This window comes from Camelina sativa, chromosome 10 (assembly GCF_030686135.1).
Source record: "Camelina sativa cultivar CO46 ecotype springtype chromosome 10, ASM3068613v1".
NCBI classification, from domain to species: Eukaryota; Viridiplantae; Streptophyta; class Magnoliopsida; order Brassicales; family Brassicaceae; genus Camelina; species Camelina sativa.
The window spans coordinates 23872069-23892392 of record NC_141889.1 but is presented as its reverse complement, the minus strand read 5'-3'; the positions used below and the strand labels follow the sequence as shown (position 1 = coordinate 23892392).

General features: G+C 36.0%; 4 protein-coding genes, 1 long non-coding RNA gene and 1 pseudogene across 6 annotated transcripts; 4 read left to right on the top strand and 2 right to left on the bottom strand.

Moving 5' to 3' along the window:
* LOC104720595 (uncharacterized) lies at positions 1-1939 on the top strand. The gene has a single exon (XM_087470661.1). It carries the CDS (start codon positions 36-38, stop codon positions 1872-1874), a length of 1839 nt encoding a protein of 612 aa, XP_087326787.1. The 5' UTR covers positions 1-35; the 3' UTR covers positions 1875-1939.
* A 938-nt stretch (positions 1940-2877) lies between these two features.
* On the top strand, positions 2878-3629 carry LOC147937258 (uncharacterized). The gene is made up of 2 exons (XR_015568180.1): positions 2878-3000; positions 3349-3629. It is a non-coding gene; the product is annotated as an uncharacterized LOC147937258 (long non-coding RNA).
* Positions 3630-4721: 1092 nt separating this feature from the next.
* Positions 4722-8674, bottom strand: LOC104719545 (uncharacterized). Its single transcript, XM_010437490.2, has 12 exons — positions 8101-8674; positions 7858-7943; positions 7688-7767; positions 7534-7589; positions 7395-7443; positions 7136-7282; positions 6922-7017; positions 6624-6737; positions 6396-6526; positions 5976-6226; positions 5077-5868; positions 4722-4971 (listed from the first exon to the last, which is right to left on the bottom strand). The coding sequence occupies exons 1-12, from the start codon at positions 8451-8453 to the stop codon at positions 4922-4924; spliced, it is 2205 nt and encodes a 734-aa protein (XP_010435792.1). The 5' UTR covers positions 8454-8674; the 3' UTR covers positions 4722-4921.
* On the top strand, positions 8658-11412 carry LOC104719544 (cysteine--tRNA ligase 2, cytoplasmic-like). Its single transcript, XM_010437489.3, has 8 exons — positions 8658-8927; positions 9156-9219; positions 9319-9480; positions 9620-9790; positions 9881-10162; positions 10275-10400; positions 10542-10760; positions 10849-11412. The coding sequence occupies exons 1-8, from the start codon at positions 8755-8757 to the stop codon at positions 11185-11187; spliced, it is 1536 nt and encodes a 511-aa protein (XP_010435791.1). The 5' UTR covers positions 8658-8754; the 3' UTR covers positions 11188-11412.
* Positions 11413-11453: 41 nt separating this feature from the next.
* On the bottom strand, positions 11454-13745 carry LOC104719542 (amino acid transporter AVT6B-like). Its single transcript, XM_019230790.2, has 6 exons — positions 13567-13745; positions 13068-13479; positions 12822-12974; positions 12539-12742; positions 11979-12450; positions 11454-11884 (listed from the first exon to the last, which is right to left on the bottom strand). The coding sequence occupies exons 2-6, from the start codon at positions 13462-13464 to the stop codon at positions 11743-11745; spliced, it is 1368 nt and encodes a 455-aa protein (XP_019086335.2). The 5' UTR covers positions 13465-13479; positions 13567-13745; the 3' UTR covers positions 11454-11742.
* An 847-nt stretch (positions 13746-14592) lies between these two features.
* Positions 14593-15282, top strand: LOC104719541 (basic leucine zipper 43 pseudogene; annotated as a pseudogene). Its single transcript, XR_015568179.1, has one exon. The product of XR_015568179.1 is annotated as a basic leucine zipper 43 pseudogene (transcript).
* The last annotated feature ends 5042 nt before the right edge of the window (positions 15283-20324 follow it).

The window sequence follows — 20324 nt, the reverse complement described above, 5'->3', positions numbered from 1 at the left end:
AGAAGAAAAGATCCTGAGACGACGAAGAGAGTGCAATGGCGGAATCTTTGAGTCTTCAGTGGAAAGCGAGAGAGATTCTTGTGAGTCCAAGCCACGAAGAGTTAGCTATAGTCGTCGATCATCTCTTTATGCGTCAAGACTCCGAAGAATACAAAACAGCTCGTGCTCTTTACGATTACTTCGTCTGTTATTTCCCAGATTGCTTAACCCTAAAGCTTCTTCAGGTCTTCCAATGTTCTTCCAATCGCGTCACCAGATTCAGATCCATCTATCAACTCTACGAAACCCTCACCGATCTCAGAAACCGCAACTACAAACTCTCTCTCGACGCTCTTTACGAAATCAAGCCCGTTGTGATTTCTTGCTTGACAAGTCAAGAAACCAAAGAATCTGAAATCAAGATCCTCAAAAGAATCGTTTACTTCGTAGCTTACAATGTTTTGCTGTTACATAATGACAAGTGGGACGAGCTCGGTGATTGTATCTTCTCGCTAGCCAATAGCCATGAACCTGTCAAGGCTTTTCACGTCTTCATCGGTTTGCCACCGGTCTACGAGGAGTTCATCGCTCTGTTTTCGCAGAAGATATTGCAGAAGGCTGACAATGTGTTTCTTCATCCTCACAGAGTCGAAGATTGGAGCTTGGCTTTACAAACTCTTGTTAAAATGTGGATTCAGCTTACGAATACATGTATGAAGTTCAAGGCAATAAGGAAGTTAATGGGGCCTCAGCTTTTCTATGTTGTGAATTCAGCAATTGAGTTGGTGAACAAGGGAAAGGAACATATTTTGGTACGAGGGCTTGAAGATTTCGAGAGGTTCTTCTCACGAGAGATGAATCTGTATCATTACAATGAGGATCAGTGCCATTTTGTGTTGGCTTCAATGATGGAGATCGAAGAAGTAGTTGGAACACAAACGAAGGAGATTGTGAGGAAGATCAAAACGTTGGTTACTGAACCACAGAGTGGTGATCTTAAGGATCCTAGAGAAGAGTTTGACCGTGGCTGGAATGAGCATTTGAAGACTTTATCTACACTACAAGTCTTACAGATCTTTGCTTCCACTGATCTTGAAGATAGGTCTAGAGAGATTGCAATCAGACGGCTCAATGTCTTACTATCTGACCACACTTCACAGAAGGTGCCAATAGACATTGCAGAGATGAGACAAATCAAACCACTGGTCATGTCTTGCCTATACAAGAAAAGAATCTCTGACAGAATGTTCAAAGTCCTAGGTGAGGTGGTGAACCACGTTACGTATGAGATGTTGATGTACCAAGATGAGACATGTTATGAGCTACGTGATTATATTGCATCGAGTACAACAGAGTTTGAGAGAGCTGTTTATATCTTCCAGTGCTTAACAATGGCGCTTGTTGAAGACGATTTTGTGATTCCTATGATAGAGAACCTTTTCCCAAAGATAATCACAAGGCTAGTAAACCCACCAACAGAGTTGTTGGTAGATAACAGTTGCTGGGTTTTGACGTTTACTGGTGCCTTCTGTGCAGCAATTCACTTGATAGAGATCTCAAGTCGAGCTAAATCCGTTAAGGAGATTGCAGAAAATATGATAGATTCAGTGAGAAAGCTTGTGGAAAGAGATATGGAAGTTGGACTTGTGAGGAGAGCTTTTAGAGATGTGGAAAGGATTGTGACTAAACAATTGGAATGGTACAGTACGTGCCAATATAAGTTCCTTAAGGGTCTGCTTTGGAGACTCTATGCAATCAAAGGCATGAAATGGGAGAGTAAGATTGTGTTGTGGAGAATCAACGTGATTGTGGAGAGAGGAGTGAAAGAAGAGGAGAAAGAGCTGCCAAAGAATGAGTTTGATTGGCTGAACCTTACTGATGAAGAGGCTGAATAAAAAACTAGTTTTAAGGTGTATAGTTTTGAAATTGGGCTGTCTAGCTTTTTGTTGTATAGTTTGCATTGGAGCTTCTGAAAATGTACTTAGTTCTTGAAACACTTCAATAAAAGCTACCCGTTTTGTCTCTTCAGTAAACACTTTTGTCGTGAGAGTTCACTTAATCATCAACTTCTAAATATCATAACAAGATTACACTTAAATTTCTCCCTTCAATGTGGTAGGAAACGAGCTCAGATTTGGCCTCCGACTCCATTCCTGCAAAAGTAAACACAAGATCTGAAACATTATCTTTGGACCCTCCTTGTATTACTGAAACTCACTGTCATTGCTTCCAACTGTCCTTGACACTATGCAATGTTGAAAGAGCTGCCAAAGAATGAGTTTGATTGGCTGAACCTTACTGATGAAGAGGCTGAATAGAAAAATTAGTTTTTAGGTATGCCGTTTTGAAATTGTGTTGAGTAACTTTTTGGTGTATAGAATTTAAAGGAAAAAGAGAGATAGAGCTTATGAAAATGTACTTAGTTCTTGAAACAGTTCAATAAAAGCTTCCCATTTTGTCTCTTCAATAAACACTTTTATCTTGAGAGTTCACTTAATCATCAACTTCTAAGTTCTAAATATCAGAACAATATCTTAAATACATTGGCTGCTCCTTACACTTACATTTCTCCCTCCATTGTTGGATACATTGGCTTTTAAATGTACTTATGTAGTATAGACTAGACATTTAATGTTATAGCTTAGTCTTGGAGGATGAATAAAATCTTTTAAAAAGATATTTTAGTATCTGAGCACATAAAATTAATAATATCTGATGATTAGTTCTTTTAGTAATATATGATGATTAATTTGTTAAAAGAATTATTAATTTTTTTTTTTGACTCTCTTTATATTTTTTTTATATTGGTCAAAATCTTAACATTTGTTTTGAATATGCTTCCTAAAAAAAAGTTTTGGTCTATGTTTCTCTTGTCACTGGTAATCTATAAAAACGTTCCTTCTTTATGAGTCTAATCTATCCAACAATAAGTTTTAGATTAACAAATATCCTTTCATTTTTCACAAGTCATGGCCAAACCATCGTGTTCATATGTGCTCATCTCCATGTTTGTCCTCTCAGGTGTAAATTCGTATGACTTATATATCAGTGAACATGTTATAAAACGCATACATTAATTCTTATTATTGATTCTTCCAGATCTATTAAGCAGAGTAGATTTGTTTTTTTCAGTCTCTTTAGAGAAACTACTGAAACATATATAGATGGGGTTATTGGCGGGTGAGAACGAGTGTTAAGAAAAACAGAGGAAAGAAAAGTGAATTTTAGAGTATACATACTTTACTATGATTTGGTCATCTTTCTTAAGAGTACACGAAAATAATAAAATGATTAATTGTGACTTTCAAATTACTCAAAAGCATTTGGAAGGTTTTCTAAAATATTATGCCTTTTGTGTGTTGTTTTTAGCTTTGTTGGCTTTGCCAAATGTAGAGGGAATCGATCTACTAAAATGTACTGCGGAGGTGGAACTTAGCAAGCCATGCAATTATCAAGAATGCCAACACTTTTGTTTTATGAAGTACAGAGGGGAGGGCGCTTGTGTTGGAGGTAAAACCAATTTGTGCCGTTGTACTTTCATATGCTGAGATATTTCTTATATCCATATGCTGTTAAAACCAGACATATACATTCAAAATGTTATTGTACCCTCAGTTACTTGGAGAATGAATAAAAGATGCTTTTAAAAATAGTTGCTCTCTCTCTCTCTCTCTCATTTAGTTTCTTCATCCATTTCCTTGTTGGTTTGACAGCAAAATAGGCATCAGCAAATAAGAACCTGGTACATAGGACATTAAGACTAAATGCTACCTCTAATATTACACACACAAACCACACAAGACATTATCAAAAGCTGCTATAACCTCAGAACGACAGATAATATAAGCTTATTCCATGAGAAACGGTACTGTAAACATATAAAGTGCAGTTTTTACAGTATCATTCCACAGCTTTTACATCCTATCTGATATCATGTATGTGAAACAATAATCAAATCATGAGCTAAGATATGCTAAATCACCTGACACATTTGAGTCAAAGAAAAACACAACAAGTGTCTTAGATCTTCTTTTCCTCGCTTGCAAATTCGGTCGACTTCTCCCGTATGATATTTCCCCTTCTGGCTTCTATCTCAGCTTTCTCCCCAAATTAAACTTCCAATGGTTGTCACGATATGAGAGACATCAAAAAAGAGGACGAGCCAACTCCATCAATCTATAATGTTGTTGCCTTCACAGATTAGTCTATCGATATTTCCATTGTTCTCAGGGTATTCAGACGCTTCACCGGGCCCATTCTATAGCTCCAGTCATCGTCGTACACTTGGTCTATCTCATACTCATTTCCCTCGTCACTGCTTCTACCTTCTTCATCTTTATAAAATCGGACACCACACTCAATAATCTCATAGGCGTTAGATATGTTGCTGAATTTATCTCGTTTCCAACAGGGGCTATGGTCTATGGATCAACTTGGTAGAAGATTGGCATCACTATGTTTTTGCACTTCAATATCTCCACCAATTCATTCAAGCACCAACTTGAGGAAGCATAGTTCTTTGAGAGAACCACGATCGATATCCTCGATTTTCTAATTGCTTCTATGAGAGCAGGCGCTATATGATCTGGTTTCTCTCAATTTCTTGATCATCAAACATTGTAATCCGTTTTGATTTAAACAGTTTGCGTAAATATGACAGAAAATCTTACAAACATCTTGTCCATGGAAGCTTGGGAAGACGTTGTATCTCCAAGTTCGAGAAGATTCCATAGGAGAAGGTCTGATATAAAATATTATTATTGACGAGTTTTCAGTCGCAAGTAAAGTTTCATTTAAAAGAATCAATCAGGGAAGCTCTGGATTTAGTATTGAATTTACATAGTGTTTGACCAAGAAATAACCAGACGGGTGATGTAAAACTAACAGATGTTAAAGCCACTTCAACCTCCCCTCAATCCCATAGTTTGCTCCGGGGACTCGATCAATATCCCAATCGGTCATTCAGAGATGTTCGTCCATCACCAGATTGTCCTGCACATTTCAAGTTAACGCATTACTCATTAGCCAAATACTCATTTCCTAAAAATGGATTTGTTTTAAATGCACAATGTATTTCTAAACATTGTTTTACGTTACCTGCAGGAGGTACCCATGGATCATCATAATCTGTGCTGTCATTTAGATACTCTGGTTTGCCAGGACCAACTACTTTTTTAGCCGTCTTCTTCTTCTTCTTTCTACTATTGCCACTTCCTTGCTTAGTTTCGTCCTGTTTATTGAGTTCTTCGTCTTCTTTGTTCACATGATGTCCTACAGAATGCTTCAATAAGAGAGCAACTGCGTCCTGTGCCATGACCTCTGCTTGCTTTTCCTTTGACTTATCATCTTCTTCTTCACTCTTGTCTTCTTGCTTACGTTTTCTTATTATCAATCCTGTTGCACCTTCAATTCCAGTGGTGGTGGTTAGAGGAATCTTCTTCCTATCTTTATAGTCAACAAACCCATCAACAGCATCTGTGCTATCAGTAGTAGCAGCTACAGTCTCAGGTTTTTTCTCTTCAATTGTGGCTTTATTTGCAGCGGAACCGAGCCATTGGGGTTTTGATGGAACATACACAGTGGTCTTCTTCTCTTCAGATGTTTCACTTGCTTTCTGTCCTACTTCCGGCTTATTGTCTGAGTCCAATAAATCTTTGCTCACTTCTTTCTCCTTACGCTCAACAGGATCAGCTGGTTTCAAAGGTAGACTTGTCTTCTTTTCTACATGAGGTTTTTCAGAGTTCATCATTTTTGGTTCTTGTGATTTCAACTCCCTTTTCTTAACCTCTTCTCCCGTTGGGTCAGCAATTTTTAGAAGGTACAAGATCCTGCTTAATTCTGACTGAAGAGTAGACAACTCCTGCTGGATCTGGACGGTTTTATCTTGCACTGACACCAATAAAAGGAAAATTCCTTGAGATCATTCACAATTTTTTCCTCAATGTGAACTAAAACGCAAATCTAAATTAAAAGACACAAAATAAGAAGTAATTTACCAAGCGTTGTAGATAGCCCGGTCATGTATGCATCAAGGGCATCAAGGGAGTCTCCAGATGCAACCTCTGTGACTTTCTCTATCTTTATCTTATTCTTCTCTGCCAAAAGTTGCTCATTCTTTTCTTCTATTTCTTTTAAAACATTGTCTCTCTTATCTAGAAGTGAATCAACAGTTTCTACAGTTTGGTTTTCGCTGCCTTTCTGTGTTGATGGTTTCTTCTTGGTCCGGTCATAGAAGTCATCTTCATCACTGAAACGAACATAATAGTATGAGAATCACAACACAACAGACACAAAACTATTTTACATGAAGATGTAAATATAGAGGTTGAACACTTGAAGCAGCCTTTAATTGAAACACAGGTAAGCATACCACAAGATCCCTTAGAGAAACATAGCTGAGACACGAGAAAGATTACCTCGACAAGTCTTCCTCATCTTCCACCGCTCCTTTCTTCTTTCCGTGTGGTTTTCTCCCTGTTTTCGCACCCAAACTTTCTCGGATGCTGTCATTCAGAGTCTCTTCCAAGCTCTCAAGTTCTTCCAGAAGCTATCATACATTTAATAGAAATGGAGAGTCAAATCAGATTATGCAACCAAAAATAAAAGATTGTCGTAAGGACACTTCATATTAACAAAACGGTTACCTCAGCTGTTCTCTGATCATTCCTGGCAATCTGCGTTTGTTGTCCTTGTGTCAATCCACCCTGGGAAATGTCTTTGGCTCGAATAGCTGCTACTTCCTTCTTCATATGGCCAATCTACACAGAAGTAAAAATCCCTCTTAAGTGATGCAAAGTGGGAGTAGTCTATATCATGAATAAAAGAAAGTTGGAACAGTCTATAAATTATAATGAGAATCCAAGAGACTCAGGTCATTAAGAAGCATCAGAAAGTATATGATTTTGCATCGGAAAAAAATCATTTAGAACGAAAAAAACTAACCTTCTCCAACCGTTTCAGTACTTTCTCCTTAGTTTTTTCTTGCTTTGGAGTGAGTTCCCCGGTATATGTTTGCCACGTAATTTCCTCAACATCATCCTGAATGTCCAAATTATAGAAGAAACAAGGTCGGTCAGAAAGATTGATTTTTCAAAAATCCTGGAAACGTTAGACACTTAAGTCCACAACCACTAACAGATACAATAGTCATTATTACCTCTTCTTCTTCAATAGCATCTTCCCCCATGCCCCATGAAACACCATCAGCCATGGATGCTTGTTGTCTTGCTCGTCGCAGTGAAGCTTCTCTTTCTGACATTTCCATTCTCATCTTTGCTTCTCTGAATAATTGTAAGTCTTTCTCCTAAAAATCCAAACCACTAGTCAATTAAAAAGACATCAAATAACTAAGGCTCGATGCCAAAAAATACTCCAAACCAAAAATTAGATTGTGTAAAGTGAAATGTGTATCTTACTGGTGGCATTAAGTCCGACGGTCCTTGGAAAATGTATAATCGAGTCGAACTACATTAAAAGCAAAGAAAAGAGCTCAGGAAAATCAAAGCAGAACCGACCAAGGTAATCATCATGAGCTTAATAGATATATATACTCACCCGCCAAAGCGAATAACATCACCAACATGCAAATCCACAAAAACCTTTTTATCCACCTGCAAAAATTATAACACACCGATAGAAAAACACTATAAGCCAGCTTATCAAAGCTCAATCAAGAGAATAACATATATAGAAGCCACAGATAGAACACCTTATTCTTATTAACAGTCGTTCCATGCGTACTGCCAAGATCGAATATATACGCAGCTCCACTTCTCTTGTACTGAATAACTGGCAAAATCATTACCAAAACAATTAAAGAAACGTCATCCAAAATTGAAAACAGTAACACCTTGAAATGAGCAGTAAGATAATAATCACCTGCATGAAACCGTGAAATTGAGGGATGCTCAAGAGCAAAATCACAGATACCATCACGTCCAAACAAGTAAGCTCCTTTCTCATAGCTGCAAATAGAAAAAAAAAAAAATACGAATTACCTAACTTTTCCTTCCTAATTCAGTCTCAACCTAAACTAGAACTAGAACCCCAAGTTTTTGCTACTCCAGCGAAATCAAAAGCCTAAATCTTTGGAAGGCAATAAATTAAAGAGAGCTTACTTACACGTTTAGTTTGTCGACAATGGCACCTTCTTTGAGAACTTCAAGCTGAAATTGGTGGCAGGGAGGGCCACTCCACTCCGGAATAGTGTAGGGGACAGGACTCTGCTTCATGGTTCGAGCACGAACTGGCTTATTCGCGTCTACAGAGACGGATTGGTCCTTGGATTCTTCAATTAGCTTGGGTTCTACTACTTCCGTTGTCTTCAAATCAGGTTGGTTAGGGTTTCTGGGAGGTGGAGGGTTCATCGACGCGACTGCCGTTACGGTTGCGGATTCGTCGCTCTGAGAAATCGACGCGGTGTTCGGTTCAGGTTCAGAATCATGGCTCGGGTTTCGCGGCGGAGGAGGATCCATCGGCGATGGAGTCGTGGTTGCAGATGGGAAGGATTCAGAAACTTGGCCGAAGATTAGAAAGAGATCAACGAGGCGGCAAGTGTTGTAGGGAGCTCGGGTCGGGTACCGGGTTCAAAATCCGGATTTGAATATGGGCTTTTATAAACTAAATGGGTTGGGCCCGACCTACAGATTTAAATAAAAAGAGAGTTACTGTTCAAAAACGAAAACTAAAGTAACAGAAAAAAAGATACGAAAAAAGGGTTTTATCAAATTTGTTTACTTCGCCGTGGAGCTGTGGTTGTGGTGGTGATTGCGAGATATGGAGGCGGAGAAAATGGAATTGAAGCTCTACAACACGATGACGCAGCAGAAGGAAGTGTTGATTCCGATCACTCCCGGCAAAATCGGATTGTACGTCTGTGGTATCACTGCTTACGATTTCAGCCATATCGGCCATGCTCGCGCCGCCGTTTCCTTTGATGTTCTTTACAGGTCTCCTCTCTTCTTCCTCTCTAAGAAATTTTTTGCATTAAGGTTTTGGTGAGTCGAATCTGTCAGATCGATGAGGTCAATTTTGGGGATATGCTTAAACTTGACCTCATAACTTAGATTCGAAGATAAGAATATTTGGATGATGATAAGAATATTTGGATTAAGGAATGTTATTGGTGGATTTGGCATTTAATTATCAGTAATTTTGATTGGTTATGGCATATGCAGATACTTGAAGCATTTGGGTTATGAAGTTAATTTTGTACGCAATTTCACAGATGTTGATGACAAGGTATGGCTTTGAACCAAGGTTCTTCTTGTTTAGTGAACGAATGTTCTCTTATGTTTAGGGTTCATATGTTGTAGAATCTGAATTTTGGGATCTCTGCAGATCATCAATCGTGCTAATGAGCGTGGTATGGAACCGTTAGCATTGAGTAATCAGTTTTGCGAGGAATATTTGGTAGATATGGGTGCTCTTCAGTGCCTTCTTCCCACCCACCAGCCTCGTGTAAGCGACCATATGGACCATATAATAAAGATGATTGAAAAGGTATGTTGGCTTGATTAGAGAACTCACATTTTTCTTTCTTTTTCTTGTTTGGTCTCCTTAAATGTTGTTGGTTGAAAGATTGTGATAAGTTGGATGTATAAGTAGTGTGTATGATCCATGTGCTGGCCTGTTGTTACAGATCATTGAGAAAGATTGTGGGTATGTAGTGGAAGGCGATGTGTTCTTTTCGGTTGACAAATCACCCAACTATGGGAAATTATCTGGGCAAATGTTGGAACATACAAGAGCTGGTGAGCGTGTTGCTGTTGATTCGAGAAAGCGTAACCCTGCTGATTTTGCACTATGGAAGGTTTGGGAATCAATATAATTTCAACTTACATCTTTGTATCAGCACTTTGAGGTTTACTGTTTCTGATGAATTGAACATGAATTTATGCAGGCTGCAAAACCTGATGAGCCAAGTTGGGAGAGCCCTTGGGGTCCAGGAAGACCAGGATGGCACATCGAGTGCAGTGCGATGAGTGCTCATTATCTGTCTCCGAAATTTGACATTCATGGAGGTGGTGCAGATCTGAAATTCCCGCATCATGAAAATGAGATTGCCCAGACATGTGCTGCATGTGAAGATAGTGGTGTAAACTACTGGATGCACAATGGGCATGTCACTATTAATGACGAGAAGATGGCAAAATCAAAGAAAAACTTTAAAACGATTAGAGAAGTATGTTTCTTATTTGTTCCTAGTATAATATTTGATTTTCTCTTTTGATGTGTTCCCGTGGCTAAACACAGAATTATTGACAGTTTTCCATTTTTTGTTCCAATCTGTGTAGATGACAGGTAGCTACCATCCGTTGGCTTTGCGGCACTTTTTGATGAGTGCACAGTACCGGTCTCCTCTGAACTTCTCTGAGTCACAGCTAGAGCATGCATCAGAAGCTTTATACTATGTTTACCAGGTGCAGTGCTTCAGATTTGTTTTATCCAACAATTTGATCAGCTTCTCTTCAGTTGCAATGGTTTATATGAGAATATAAAATTAAAAGTGAGACAAAATGTCATTCAGTTCTGACTTTAACAATTTGTTTTTTTTTTATCAGACTTTACAAGATCTTGATGAAGGTCTGTCACCATATCGAGAACTAATGTCTGAAGATGGTGGAAAAGCTGAACAGACTCCAGAAGCCAAAGACATCATTAAGAAGCTGAAGGGTGAGTTTGAAGCAAAGATGTTAGACGATTTGAATACCGCTCATATACTTACGGGTGCTTACCAAGATGCATTGAAATTCATCAACTCTTCACTCAGCAAGCTCAAGGTTCTTGCCTCTTGCTTCATCTTTATTTGTGCTTCCTTGCTTTCGCAACTACGCATACCAAAGTTGTCTGTTATTTCCAATTTTTCAGAAAATGCAGAAGAAACAGCGACTGTCGATGCTTGTGTCACTCGTCGAGATTGAGAAAGCAGCTAGGGAAGTTCTTGATATACTTGGTTTGCTCACTACTCTGACCTATGCCGAGGTGTTGAAAGAAATGAAACTAAAAACACTGATAAGAGCAAAATTCGGAGAAGAAGATATTTCACAGTTAATAGAAGAAAGGATAACGGCACGAAAGAATAAAGATTTTGAGAAAAGTGATCAGATTAGAGAGGAACTGACAAGAAAAGGTATAGCATTAATGGATATTGGCAAAGAAACTGTGTGGAGGCCTTGCTTCCCTTCTCAGGCTGATTCCAGCAATTGAGAAAGAATTGAGAGATGGAAATAGTCAACACTTTCTTCATTTCTCTAGTTCTCTTCTTCTTTAGCCTCTGTTTCAGGCTCTTTCTTTATAACTCTGTTTTTGGAGCTGTCGATGACTCATAATAGACACTTGTTACTCTTTATTGTATTCTTAATATTGACAATGACATTGTACAATATTTTACTTGGGATATTGTTTTATGGGACTCTCTCTCTCTGTTCTCAAGTCTTTCTTGTATTCGAAGTCATCAGTGTACCAAAATTATCTTGTGTAGCCCATCTTAAGATGGTGTTAAAGCTGAACATCCTTTAATATGCAAGTTTTTACAATTCTTCAATGTAAAATAAAAGAAGTAAAAAAACTGATCTCTGTCTCTATATATACAGAGATTCTACAACTAATCTCATGTAGTTCAAAATATCCTAAAAACACATCGTATCACAGCAGTAACTCTCTTCATATAAAGAAAGACATCGTATCACACCAGTAAGGCAGTAACTTTCTTCGTATATGGTTTCACAGAGTGAGTGTGCGAAGAAACAAAACCTCTGCTTTTCACATTGGAAATATGTATGTGTTCTTCTTGAACAAGGCGTAGGCGTCACTGTAAATGGCGATTGCATTGGAGAAAACCGCAAGGACGATCATGAAAATGGCTATAGTCTTGTCCCGTCTTGTTGCTTGGTTATGACGATCCCTGAAAAAACAAAGACAAGAAAATACCCATTCAAATAGTGATCCATTAGGTTCCAAAACGTATCTCTCTTAGCTTATGAATTAATGGATCTTACTTTAAGATAACAGCAGCAGGGAATATGAAACCGATGCAGACAGAAGCGGTTGCTCCAGTGAATTGGAAAGCATCCCAAATGCTCGGAATGAAGTTTGCTCCCAAGAATATTACAGCAATGAGACCAGCAGTGATAGATCCAAACCTCAGATCAGACTCAGAGGAAGTAAGTGGTGGAGCAGCAGGGAAAAAGAGGCCGTCGATGTTAACACGCAGAGGATAAAAGACAACAGGGAACACAAGCATGAGATGAGCTGCATAGCTGAACCTCACTGCATCATTTAGAATCAAACCAAAAGGGATTCCAAGATCTGTGTCAAAGTTTGCGAGAACATCATCGAGTGTACCATCACCGAATAAGAGGTATCCAAATAAGCTCGTCATCACGTAAACAGAAGAACACATCGCAAGAGCTGATCGAACAACAGGTTTGATCCGAGTGGGGTCTTCAAGCTCGTTCTGTATGCTATGTACTGAAACAAAAACCAGTCGAAAACATGATCAGTTCTTGTTTGATTCTCCAAATGAAAAACTTAACAACAAAGAAGCATCTCCACATACCATTATAATGACAAATGTACGCATTGACGAGCACAGGAACAACCGTGAAGAGTCTCCAGAACGAAGACAAGTCAGTGACATTAGATAGAAGTCTTGGCATCATCAAACCATCAGTAAACAGCTTTATGATAGTAATCCCCGCAGTGATGATAAGAAAGACAACAGCCAGAGCAACTGATATAGCAGATGTGATCCTCAAAGAATCTGCAAGGAAACACAAAGCCATTAGACTCACACCTTTACCACAGATACAACAAATTCTCTGTAACAGAAGAATACTTACGAATACGCTTGAAGCAAGTCAAGGGAGCAAACACAGTGAGAGTAGTAATGATAAGAACAAAAGTTCTCCTGTTCCACCAATTGATACCAAACCATCCTTCAAGCATACCAGCATGGTGGATTCCATATTCTTCTTTCCCAGCCAAAACATCACCTTCACCACATCCCAAAAGCATAAACCAGAGTTATAAAAACTAAATCCAATCCCTAATATCTAAAAAACCAAAGATTCAAAAGTAAAAAGTACCAATGATGATCATATACACGATCAGAACACCAATGTTGCTAACGAGAATCGCAACTTGCAACATAACTCTCCCAGGTTTGCCAAAAGAATCATCCATCACGCCACTGTAAGATCTCTGATCCCCAACGTTACTAAACCTAAGCAAGAACTCGATCGAAGCATCGGTCAAGAAAGCCATCAGAACGATCATCGCGATTCCAGGAATAAGACCGAGGATCTTCATCGTCGCGGGGAGAGCCATGATACCAGCACCGATGATCGTCGTAGCGAGATTGAACACCGCACCAGTAAACGAAGCTCCATTGAATTCTCCACTTCCTCCTCTTTCTCCATCGTCACTCTCTGATGACTCTGGCAGCAACGGTTGGTTAAGTCTTCGTAAAATCGAACGGCTCATTTCTGTCTTTTTTTCCTGAAATCAATGATCGCAATCTTGAATTAGATAAGGAATAAGTTCGATTTCATCAAATTAAAGATAGAGAAGTAAGAAATTGGAAACCTAGATTTACGAAATTGGATTGTTTCTTGAGATCTTCTTCTTCTGGGTAGATGTATGAAACCCTAGTTCTCGAGACAAATGAAGTTTTTGCGAATTGGAGGAAGATGCAGAGAGAATGGGAGGTGAGAAGAGAAGAGAGGGAAATTATAGTTTTTGTGTTTGTTTGTTGGCGCTGAAGCAAAAATATTATTAAAAAAAAAAACATTTTGAACGAAAATTTAATGTTTTTATTAATTATGTTTAGAAAAAAAAATCATTTTGAAGTTTTAAAATAAGATATTTATTTCATTTTATTTGTAAGGTCATGGGGCTTTCTTGATATTTTGATCTAATATTTACTTCTTCTTTTTCTTTTCTTTTTGCTCAACTAGGACTTATATTAATTCAAGATTTACTCTCTTTTTTTTTTCTTAGTAAAATTATTTATTTTTTTTTTGTTTTTCTTCTGTTAACATTTCTTTGAAAGATTAATTAAAGTAGTTGAATAATTTTGTAGGTGAAAAATAAAATATTTGAAGGGTTTTTTGTTTCTTCCTTTTTTTTACGGCAAACAATTTTTACTTTTATTTGTCAGATAAAAAAAATTGTTTGGTCCACTTTAAAATATTTTTATTTATAATTTAACATTTTTACCATTTATTTGTAAGATTAAATTAAAGTAATTTTCGAATTTGTTTATTTTCTTCTTATATAATTTTCCCTTTTATTTTACCACAAACAGTATTTACTTTAATTTGTAAGATAAAAAAAATTGTTTGGTCTATAGTCTAATATATATAATGTTGTGTTCTAATAAACTTATCTTCCCTCTTTGCATTTTTTTTTCTTCTAAAACTTAAAGTTAACAATCTTTTTTTTGTCTTCTTATATATATTTTAATTTTCATTAATTATATAAAGATACGCATTTTAGTTGTGTGATTGTTAGATGCTTTTCTATTGGTTTGACCCAAATGAAGAAACAATGGTCCACACTGTCCCCTACTAGTCTATATGAACCACCTCTTCTCAACACACACACACACACCAAACATTCATCACACAACTCGCAAGTCCTACAATCTTTCTTCCCTCTATTCAGCTAAGAAAGAAAACCCTAACCTTGCATCGCAAGCAGTCGCCGATAATGCAACCATCCATGAACATTTTCAGCCTCCATAGTTGCCCACCTTCGTACCTTTCTCATTTCCCTACATCGTCGCGATTTTGCGTCGAAGGACAAAACCCCAATCCATTATACACCTTACAAACTAGTGTCAACTCCCCACAGTTCATGATTTTGAGCAACTCGACATCAGATGAAGCAGAAGAGAATCATAACGATATAGTCAATGAGAGGAAGCAAAGAAGGAAGCTATCGAACAGAGAATCGGCAAGGAGATCTCGTATGAGGAAGCAAAGACAGGTGGATGAGCTTTGGTCACAAGTGATGTGGCTTAGGAATGAGAATCATCAGTTGCTCCATAAGCTTAACCGCGTCTTGGAGTCTCACGAAAAGGTTATTGAAGAGAATGCTCAACTCAAAGAGGAAACCTCTGAGCTTAAGCACGTAATAAGTGATATGCAGCTTCAGATTCAGAGTCCTTCTCTTGTTTTGGAGCCGACGTTGCATAGATGATGTTTTAGTGGCTCTACGCTCTAGTATGTAACTATAAATGTATCCAGCGATCTGTCTCAGATTGAGACCATATATTAGTAAATTAGTCATTTTTACGTACGTCTGCGTTTTTTCTAAATTTGCTGAATTATGAGTTTTTTCTTTTATTTTGGATAAAGAATTGTGAGTTTGTTTGAGATAAACTAAGATCAGAATCTGATCATCAAATTGGTTTTGGTACGGAACGGATCTTGGATCCCGAATAATTATCTGATCATCAAATTGTTTAAATGCAGTTTGGAGAGTACAGAGATTTAAGATATATGCTAACAAGAAAACACTATTTGATGTGTAAATATATTTGAAACAAAAAAAAAACAAATGGTTGTGTACTTAATCTGATGTAGCTTGTGTGTTAAACACAAAAAGTCTGATTATATATATCAAATTGCCTAAAGCTATGTAGTAGTAGACTAGTAGTACCTTGTATTGGTACTGCATGGGGTTGAGTTTCGTTTTGAAACATTTTTCTTACAAATTATAAAGAAGTAATGTTTTTTTTCTTTTTTTCTAACCTACCTAACAGTATTTTATTTTATTTTATTTTAGTTTAGTTTTTTTTTTTTTTTTTACCTAACAGTGTTAATCATTGGTTAATCTGTTCAGCAGCATAAGTAAACCTTAAAACTATAGGACACGTGAATCCAAGACTCAAATATCATCAAGATTACTTCTCTACTATATACAACAAGACAAACAAAAACAATCTTACGTAATAAGAGACCCTTTACACTTTTCAGTCAAGAAAACAAATGGCTTTTCTCCCAATTCGTGTGGGCGAGAAACTTACGGGCCAAGAAAACAAAAGAGCTTAACCACTAAAATCACGTAAGTGGAAGACTGAAAGAGACACTTACGACTGAAACAGCCAAAGAAAGAAATAGAGACACAGCTTTCCCAAACCACCTAAAAAGTTGGAAAAACAAATCAATAACACAGCACTTTATAGTCAAGACAGGAACAGATGACACAATTTTTTTTTTTTAGTAAGTCAAAATAATATATAACAGTTTGGTCCCATCTCTCACAATCATCGATCAAACTTTTTTCTTTTCTTTTTCACTTTGATTCTTGTATAAAAATACATCACAATCTTAGCCTATATATAGGGTTGTGCGTGTGTGTGCTAAAGTAGTCTCTGTAGCCTATATATGTACTAAAGTAACCTCTATAGTTGAGACAAGTATGTTTGTTTCTTTCTTTTCCTCGCTTTGTTTTCGTTCGATGATTGGTTGTGTCTTTCGAAATGTTAGGCATCTCGAGTGGTAAACGCTAATAAACAGAGTTGTTTATGCAAGCAATATTTCTCAGAAAATGTAAACAGCTGTCAACTTTTTAGTGGTTATTATTAATAAAAAATAATGAATATATACATATGATTAAAATAATAACTTTTTTTTAAGGACACCTTTACAGCGTTACTGCGCTAGTGATGGTCTTAGGATCCCATATGTTTTTTAAAAACCTTAAATAATGTAAAAAGAGATCTTAACTAATATTTAAGAAATTCTTTACATTTGATTTTGATATAGAGGCCTCTGAAATCTAATTTAGTAGAATATAGCCCTTTTTTTTATATATATATATACTTAATGGTCTAAGAAAAAGAATAATTTGTAAGGATTATGTTTTCGGTCAATGGTCTTGAGAGAACTCCAGACTTAAGCGTGTTTATGTTATAGTAGTTTCAGGATGGGTGAACTTCTGGAAAGTAATTGTCGGAACTGTGCGAGTGAAGACAAGACACAAGAAAAAATCATGTAGTGATTTGTAGGATCGGTAAAGAAGTCTTAAAGTCTCTCAGACATTTGCAAACCGGCTATCGGATATAGATGGACCCATATACCATAGTAGACGTAGGGTCCACTAATAAAGGTAGACACATAGACTAGAAATGGACATATGACCCACTAAAAAATGACGGTTGGGACATTATACATTCTATCATCCTTGATGTAGTGAATTTCTTCAATAGATTTGGCTTGATTCTTCAAGTGTCCACCAAGTCAGTGGCCGACTTAGCATATCAACCGAGATGGTTGCATTTTGACGTCTTGTTCTAGCTAATGGCTTAATGGACCGGACCACTAATATATCCGGTCGAATTTGGTGGTGACTTATTCTGGATTAACCAGGTGGTGATAAACCACACTTCTTCTACACTACATATCACAAAAACATAAAGTCAGAAATGTAAACTACTATAGATAAGTAAGAAGGAATATATTAGCATTTCAATGTCACAAACTCACAACTTTTATTTGTAAAATTTCTCAGTACTATTCAACGTAATATATTTCTTTTATCACTCAGTTGTCTTGTGATTAAACGGTGAGATTTGCGTTCTAACGGTTGGTTTGATTAAAATATTGGTTTTAGTGTGTCTGTTTTGTGTTTGATCTTGAGTGTTAGAAAAATCTAACTCTGAGTTCTTTTCGATTTTAGCTGCAATTTCGTAGAGATGTTCATACGTCATTTATCTAAGGTTTGTACGATGGTTTTTTTAAGGTGGTGACGGGAATTATAATGAACTTACCGTTGTTTGGAACTGCTTATTTCTACATTACTGAATTGATCTCTTGTAGTGTTTTCTTGTATTGGGAATTGCTTCATACAAGTACAGCCTTAGTCCATAGATCATATAATTGTTTTACTCCTCACATTTTTCACGTATAATTTTTGTATCTCATTTATTTTTATGCATTTGTTAATGGTTCATACAACGGTAAGTTTCCCATTTTTTTAAATGGTTCGCGTTTGTGCGGAAAGCTTGATTTATGTTAGAAAACAACGCACAATGATGCAACGAGAAACCTTCAATACAAAAATCACCACAAGATTTTAAAATAAGTATTTCTAAACTATCCTAATTTCATTAGTATTCCGATCGCCAAATTATTTCTCTACCATAGAAATCTTAAATAAACGAGTCTAGAACACCTTTGCAAAATTTTAGTTTAAAGAAGAAAAAAAGAAAACTCATTGTAGGATTTCGGATTTCCCAAACAAACACACAAGACATGTACTGCTGTTGTAAGATCTCGAATTGGCTAGACGCGAACATCCAGCTAGATTTTAAGTGACAGATCTATATTTCTCCGAACATTCTAAAGAATAAAGTTTGACGTGCATATATCTGTTTTTCTTCTCTCATCTATGTTACACAATTTTTTAAGAATTATATAGTATCATCTAATCCTAAGCCTAATAGTAATTTAATTAATTAAAGTAGGGAGGCCCAAGTTTTAGTTCTCTAAAATCATACCCAAATATTGGTTTCCTCATTGAAAAGAAAATCAGCACTCATTTGTGATCAAGAAGTTGCATATATGACAATTGCCCCATATTTTTTGAAAAATATGAACGAAATCTCTTTAAACATTAGCTGTAGATTCAGATTTCTCCTAAGTAATATCTTCTGTAAAGTGTACGTAATATATACTAATACTGAGGCAAATAAAATATAGGGTAAATTATATGCAGTAGCCATGGAGTTAGTTTTTTATTCACTTTAGGTCAAAGTGAAAAGTGTTTTTCATGTGTTAGCCACCTGCATAATTTTGAACAATTAAACGCTTGAAGCAAACAAACTAAATGAAGTATTTAGTTAAGTTAGTTAGAATTATTCTCATTTTTGTGACTAAATGGAATAAAATCTGTTTGCTACAGTAAAAAAAATAAAATATAAAATAAATAAAATTAGTCACATAGTATAATGTGTCAATAGACCAATGTATGATGTGTTTTGCTAGTACTGTGTTTTGATGTACGGTTTGTTGCAACTGTGTACGTACACAAGTCATTAATGTTGTGTACGTACATATACAATGTTATTGGAAACGTAATTATACTGTTGATTATATATAACCTTCAGAATTATAATTATTTAGAAATAGTACAAACATTCTGAACATTCAGAATTAGAAATAAACATTCAAAAAACATATATGATCTTTAAGGCTCCATTCATATTTTTTTTGAGTTCTTGAGCTCTCCCCTTCATTCTCCATCACATCACATGGTTTATGTTGAAACGTCCAGCAAATTCAGAAGGAGAGTGGTGATGATGTGGCGTGGAGGAGGAGGGGGAAGCTCTGCTAATGGTGAGATGTTGCTCCTTCCTCAATGTACATTGCATCAAATATATTATAATCTATGTACACAACAACAATAAAACAAATCAATGTACATTGCATCGAATATATTATAATCTATGTACACAATAACAATGAAACAAATAGATTCTTGTACCAAATTTCTCAATTGCCATACATACAAAATTGCAATTTTACAGTTTGTAAATAAACCAACTTAGAGTACTTGTTATTGTTATTTACATAAATAAGATATAACACATAATTAATATTGATCATTAGGAGATATAAGTATAACTATATGTGTATATATTTTTTACAAAAGTTTATGCGATAAAATTTGATTAAGTAATCATCTCACTCTAATTTTATTCACATTTATTTTATCAACAAAAATACTATAATTATTTCTTTATTTATTTTCTTAGTATTATTTTGTATGGTAACATAAAATTAAAAGATATATATATATATATATATATACCTTATCTCTTTTTAACTTTTATGATTATAATTTTTACTGTGTATTATAATTTTTTTATTATACTATATTTTCACTTTAATTTGATATTCTTTTTTATTTTGAGTCATCTTCTTAAAAATAGTTTCAGATTAACATAATCATGTATGCTCAATGTGTACGTCCATAAGTGCTCAGTAATGTATGTAATGTTCTGAGTACATACGTACACTAAGGAAAAATAAGGCTTATGATTTGCTTTATGATACGGTGTACGTACATAACGTTCTTTTATTCAATGTGTACGTCCATAAGTCCATTTTTAATAGAGGGTATAACTGTATTTTTGCAGTCATCTTCAACATGTGTATCCTCTACAACCCTAATATTGCAGCCATTGTTCACAGTTTCTCATAAACCTTATTTTCCTTTACATTTTAATATTTTTTACACCTAAATCTTGTAAATCTAGCTTGTATTAACATTTTTAAATTCAAAAACTAAAATTTTTGAGTTTTTAAAGTGTTTGGAATTTTTTTTGAGTTTTA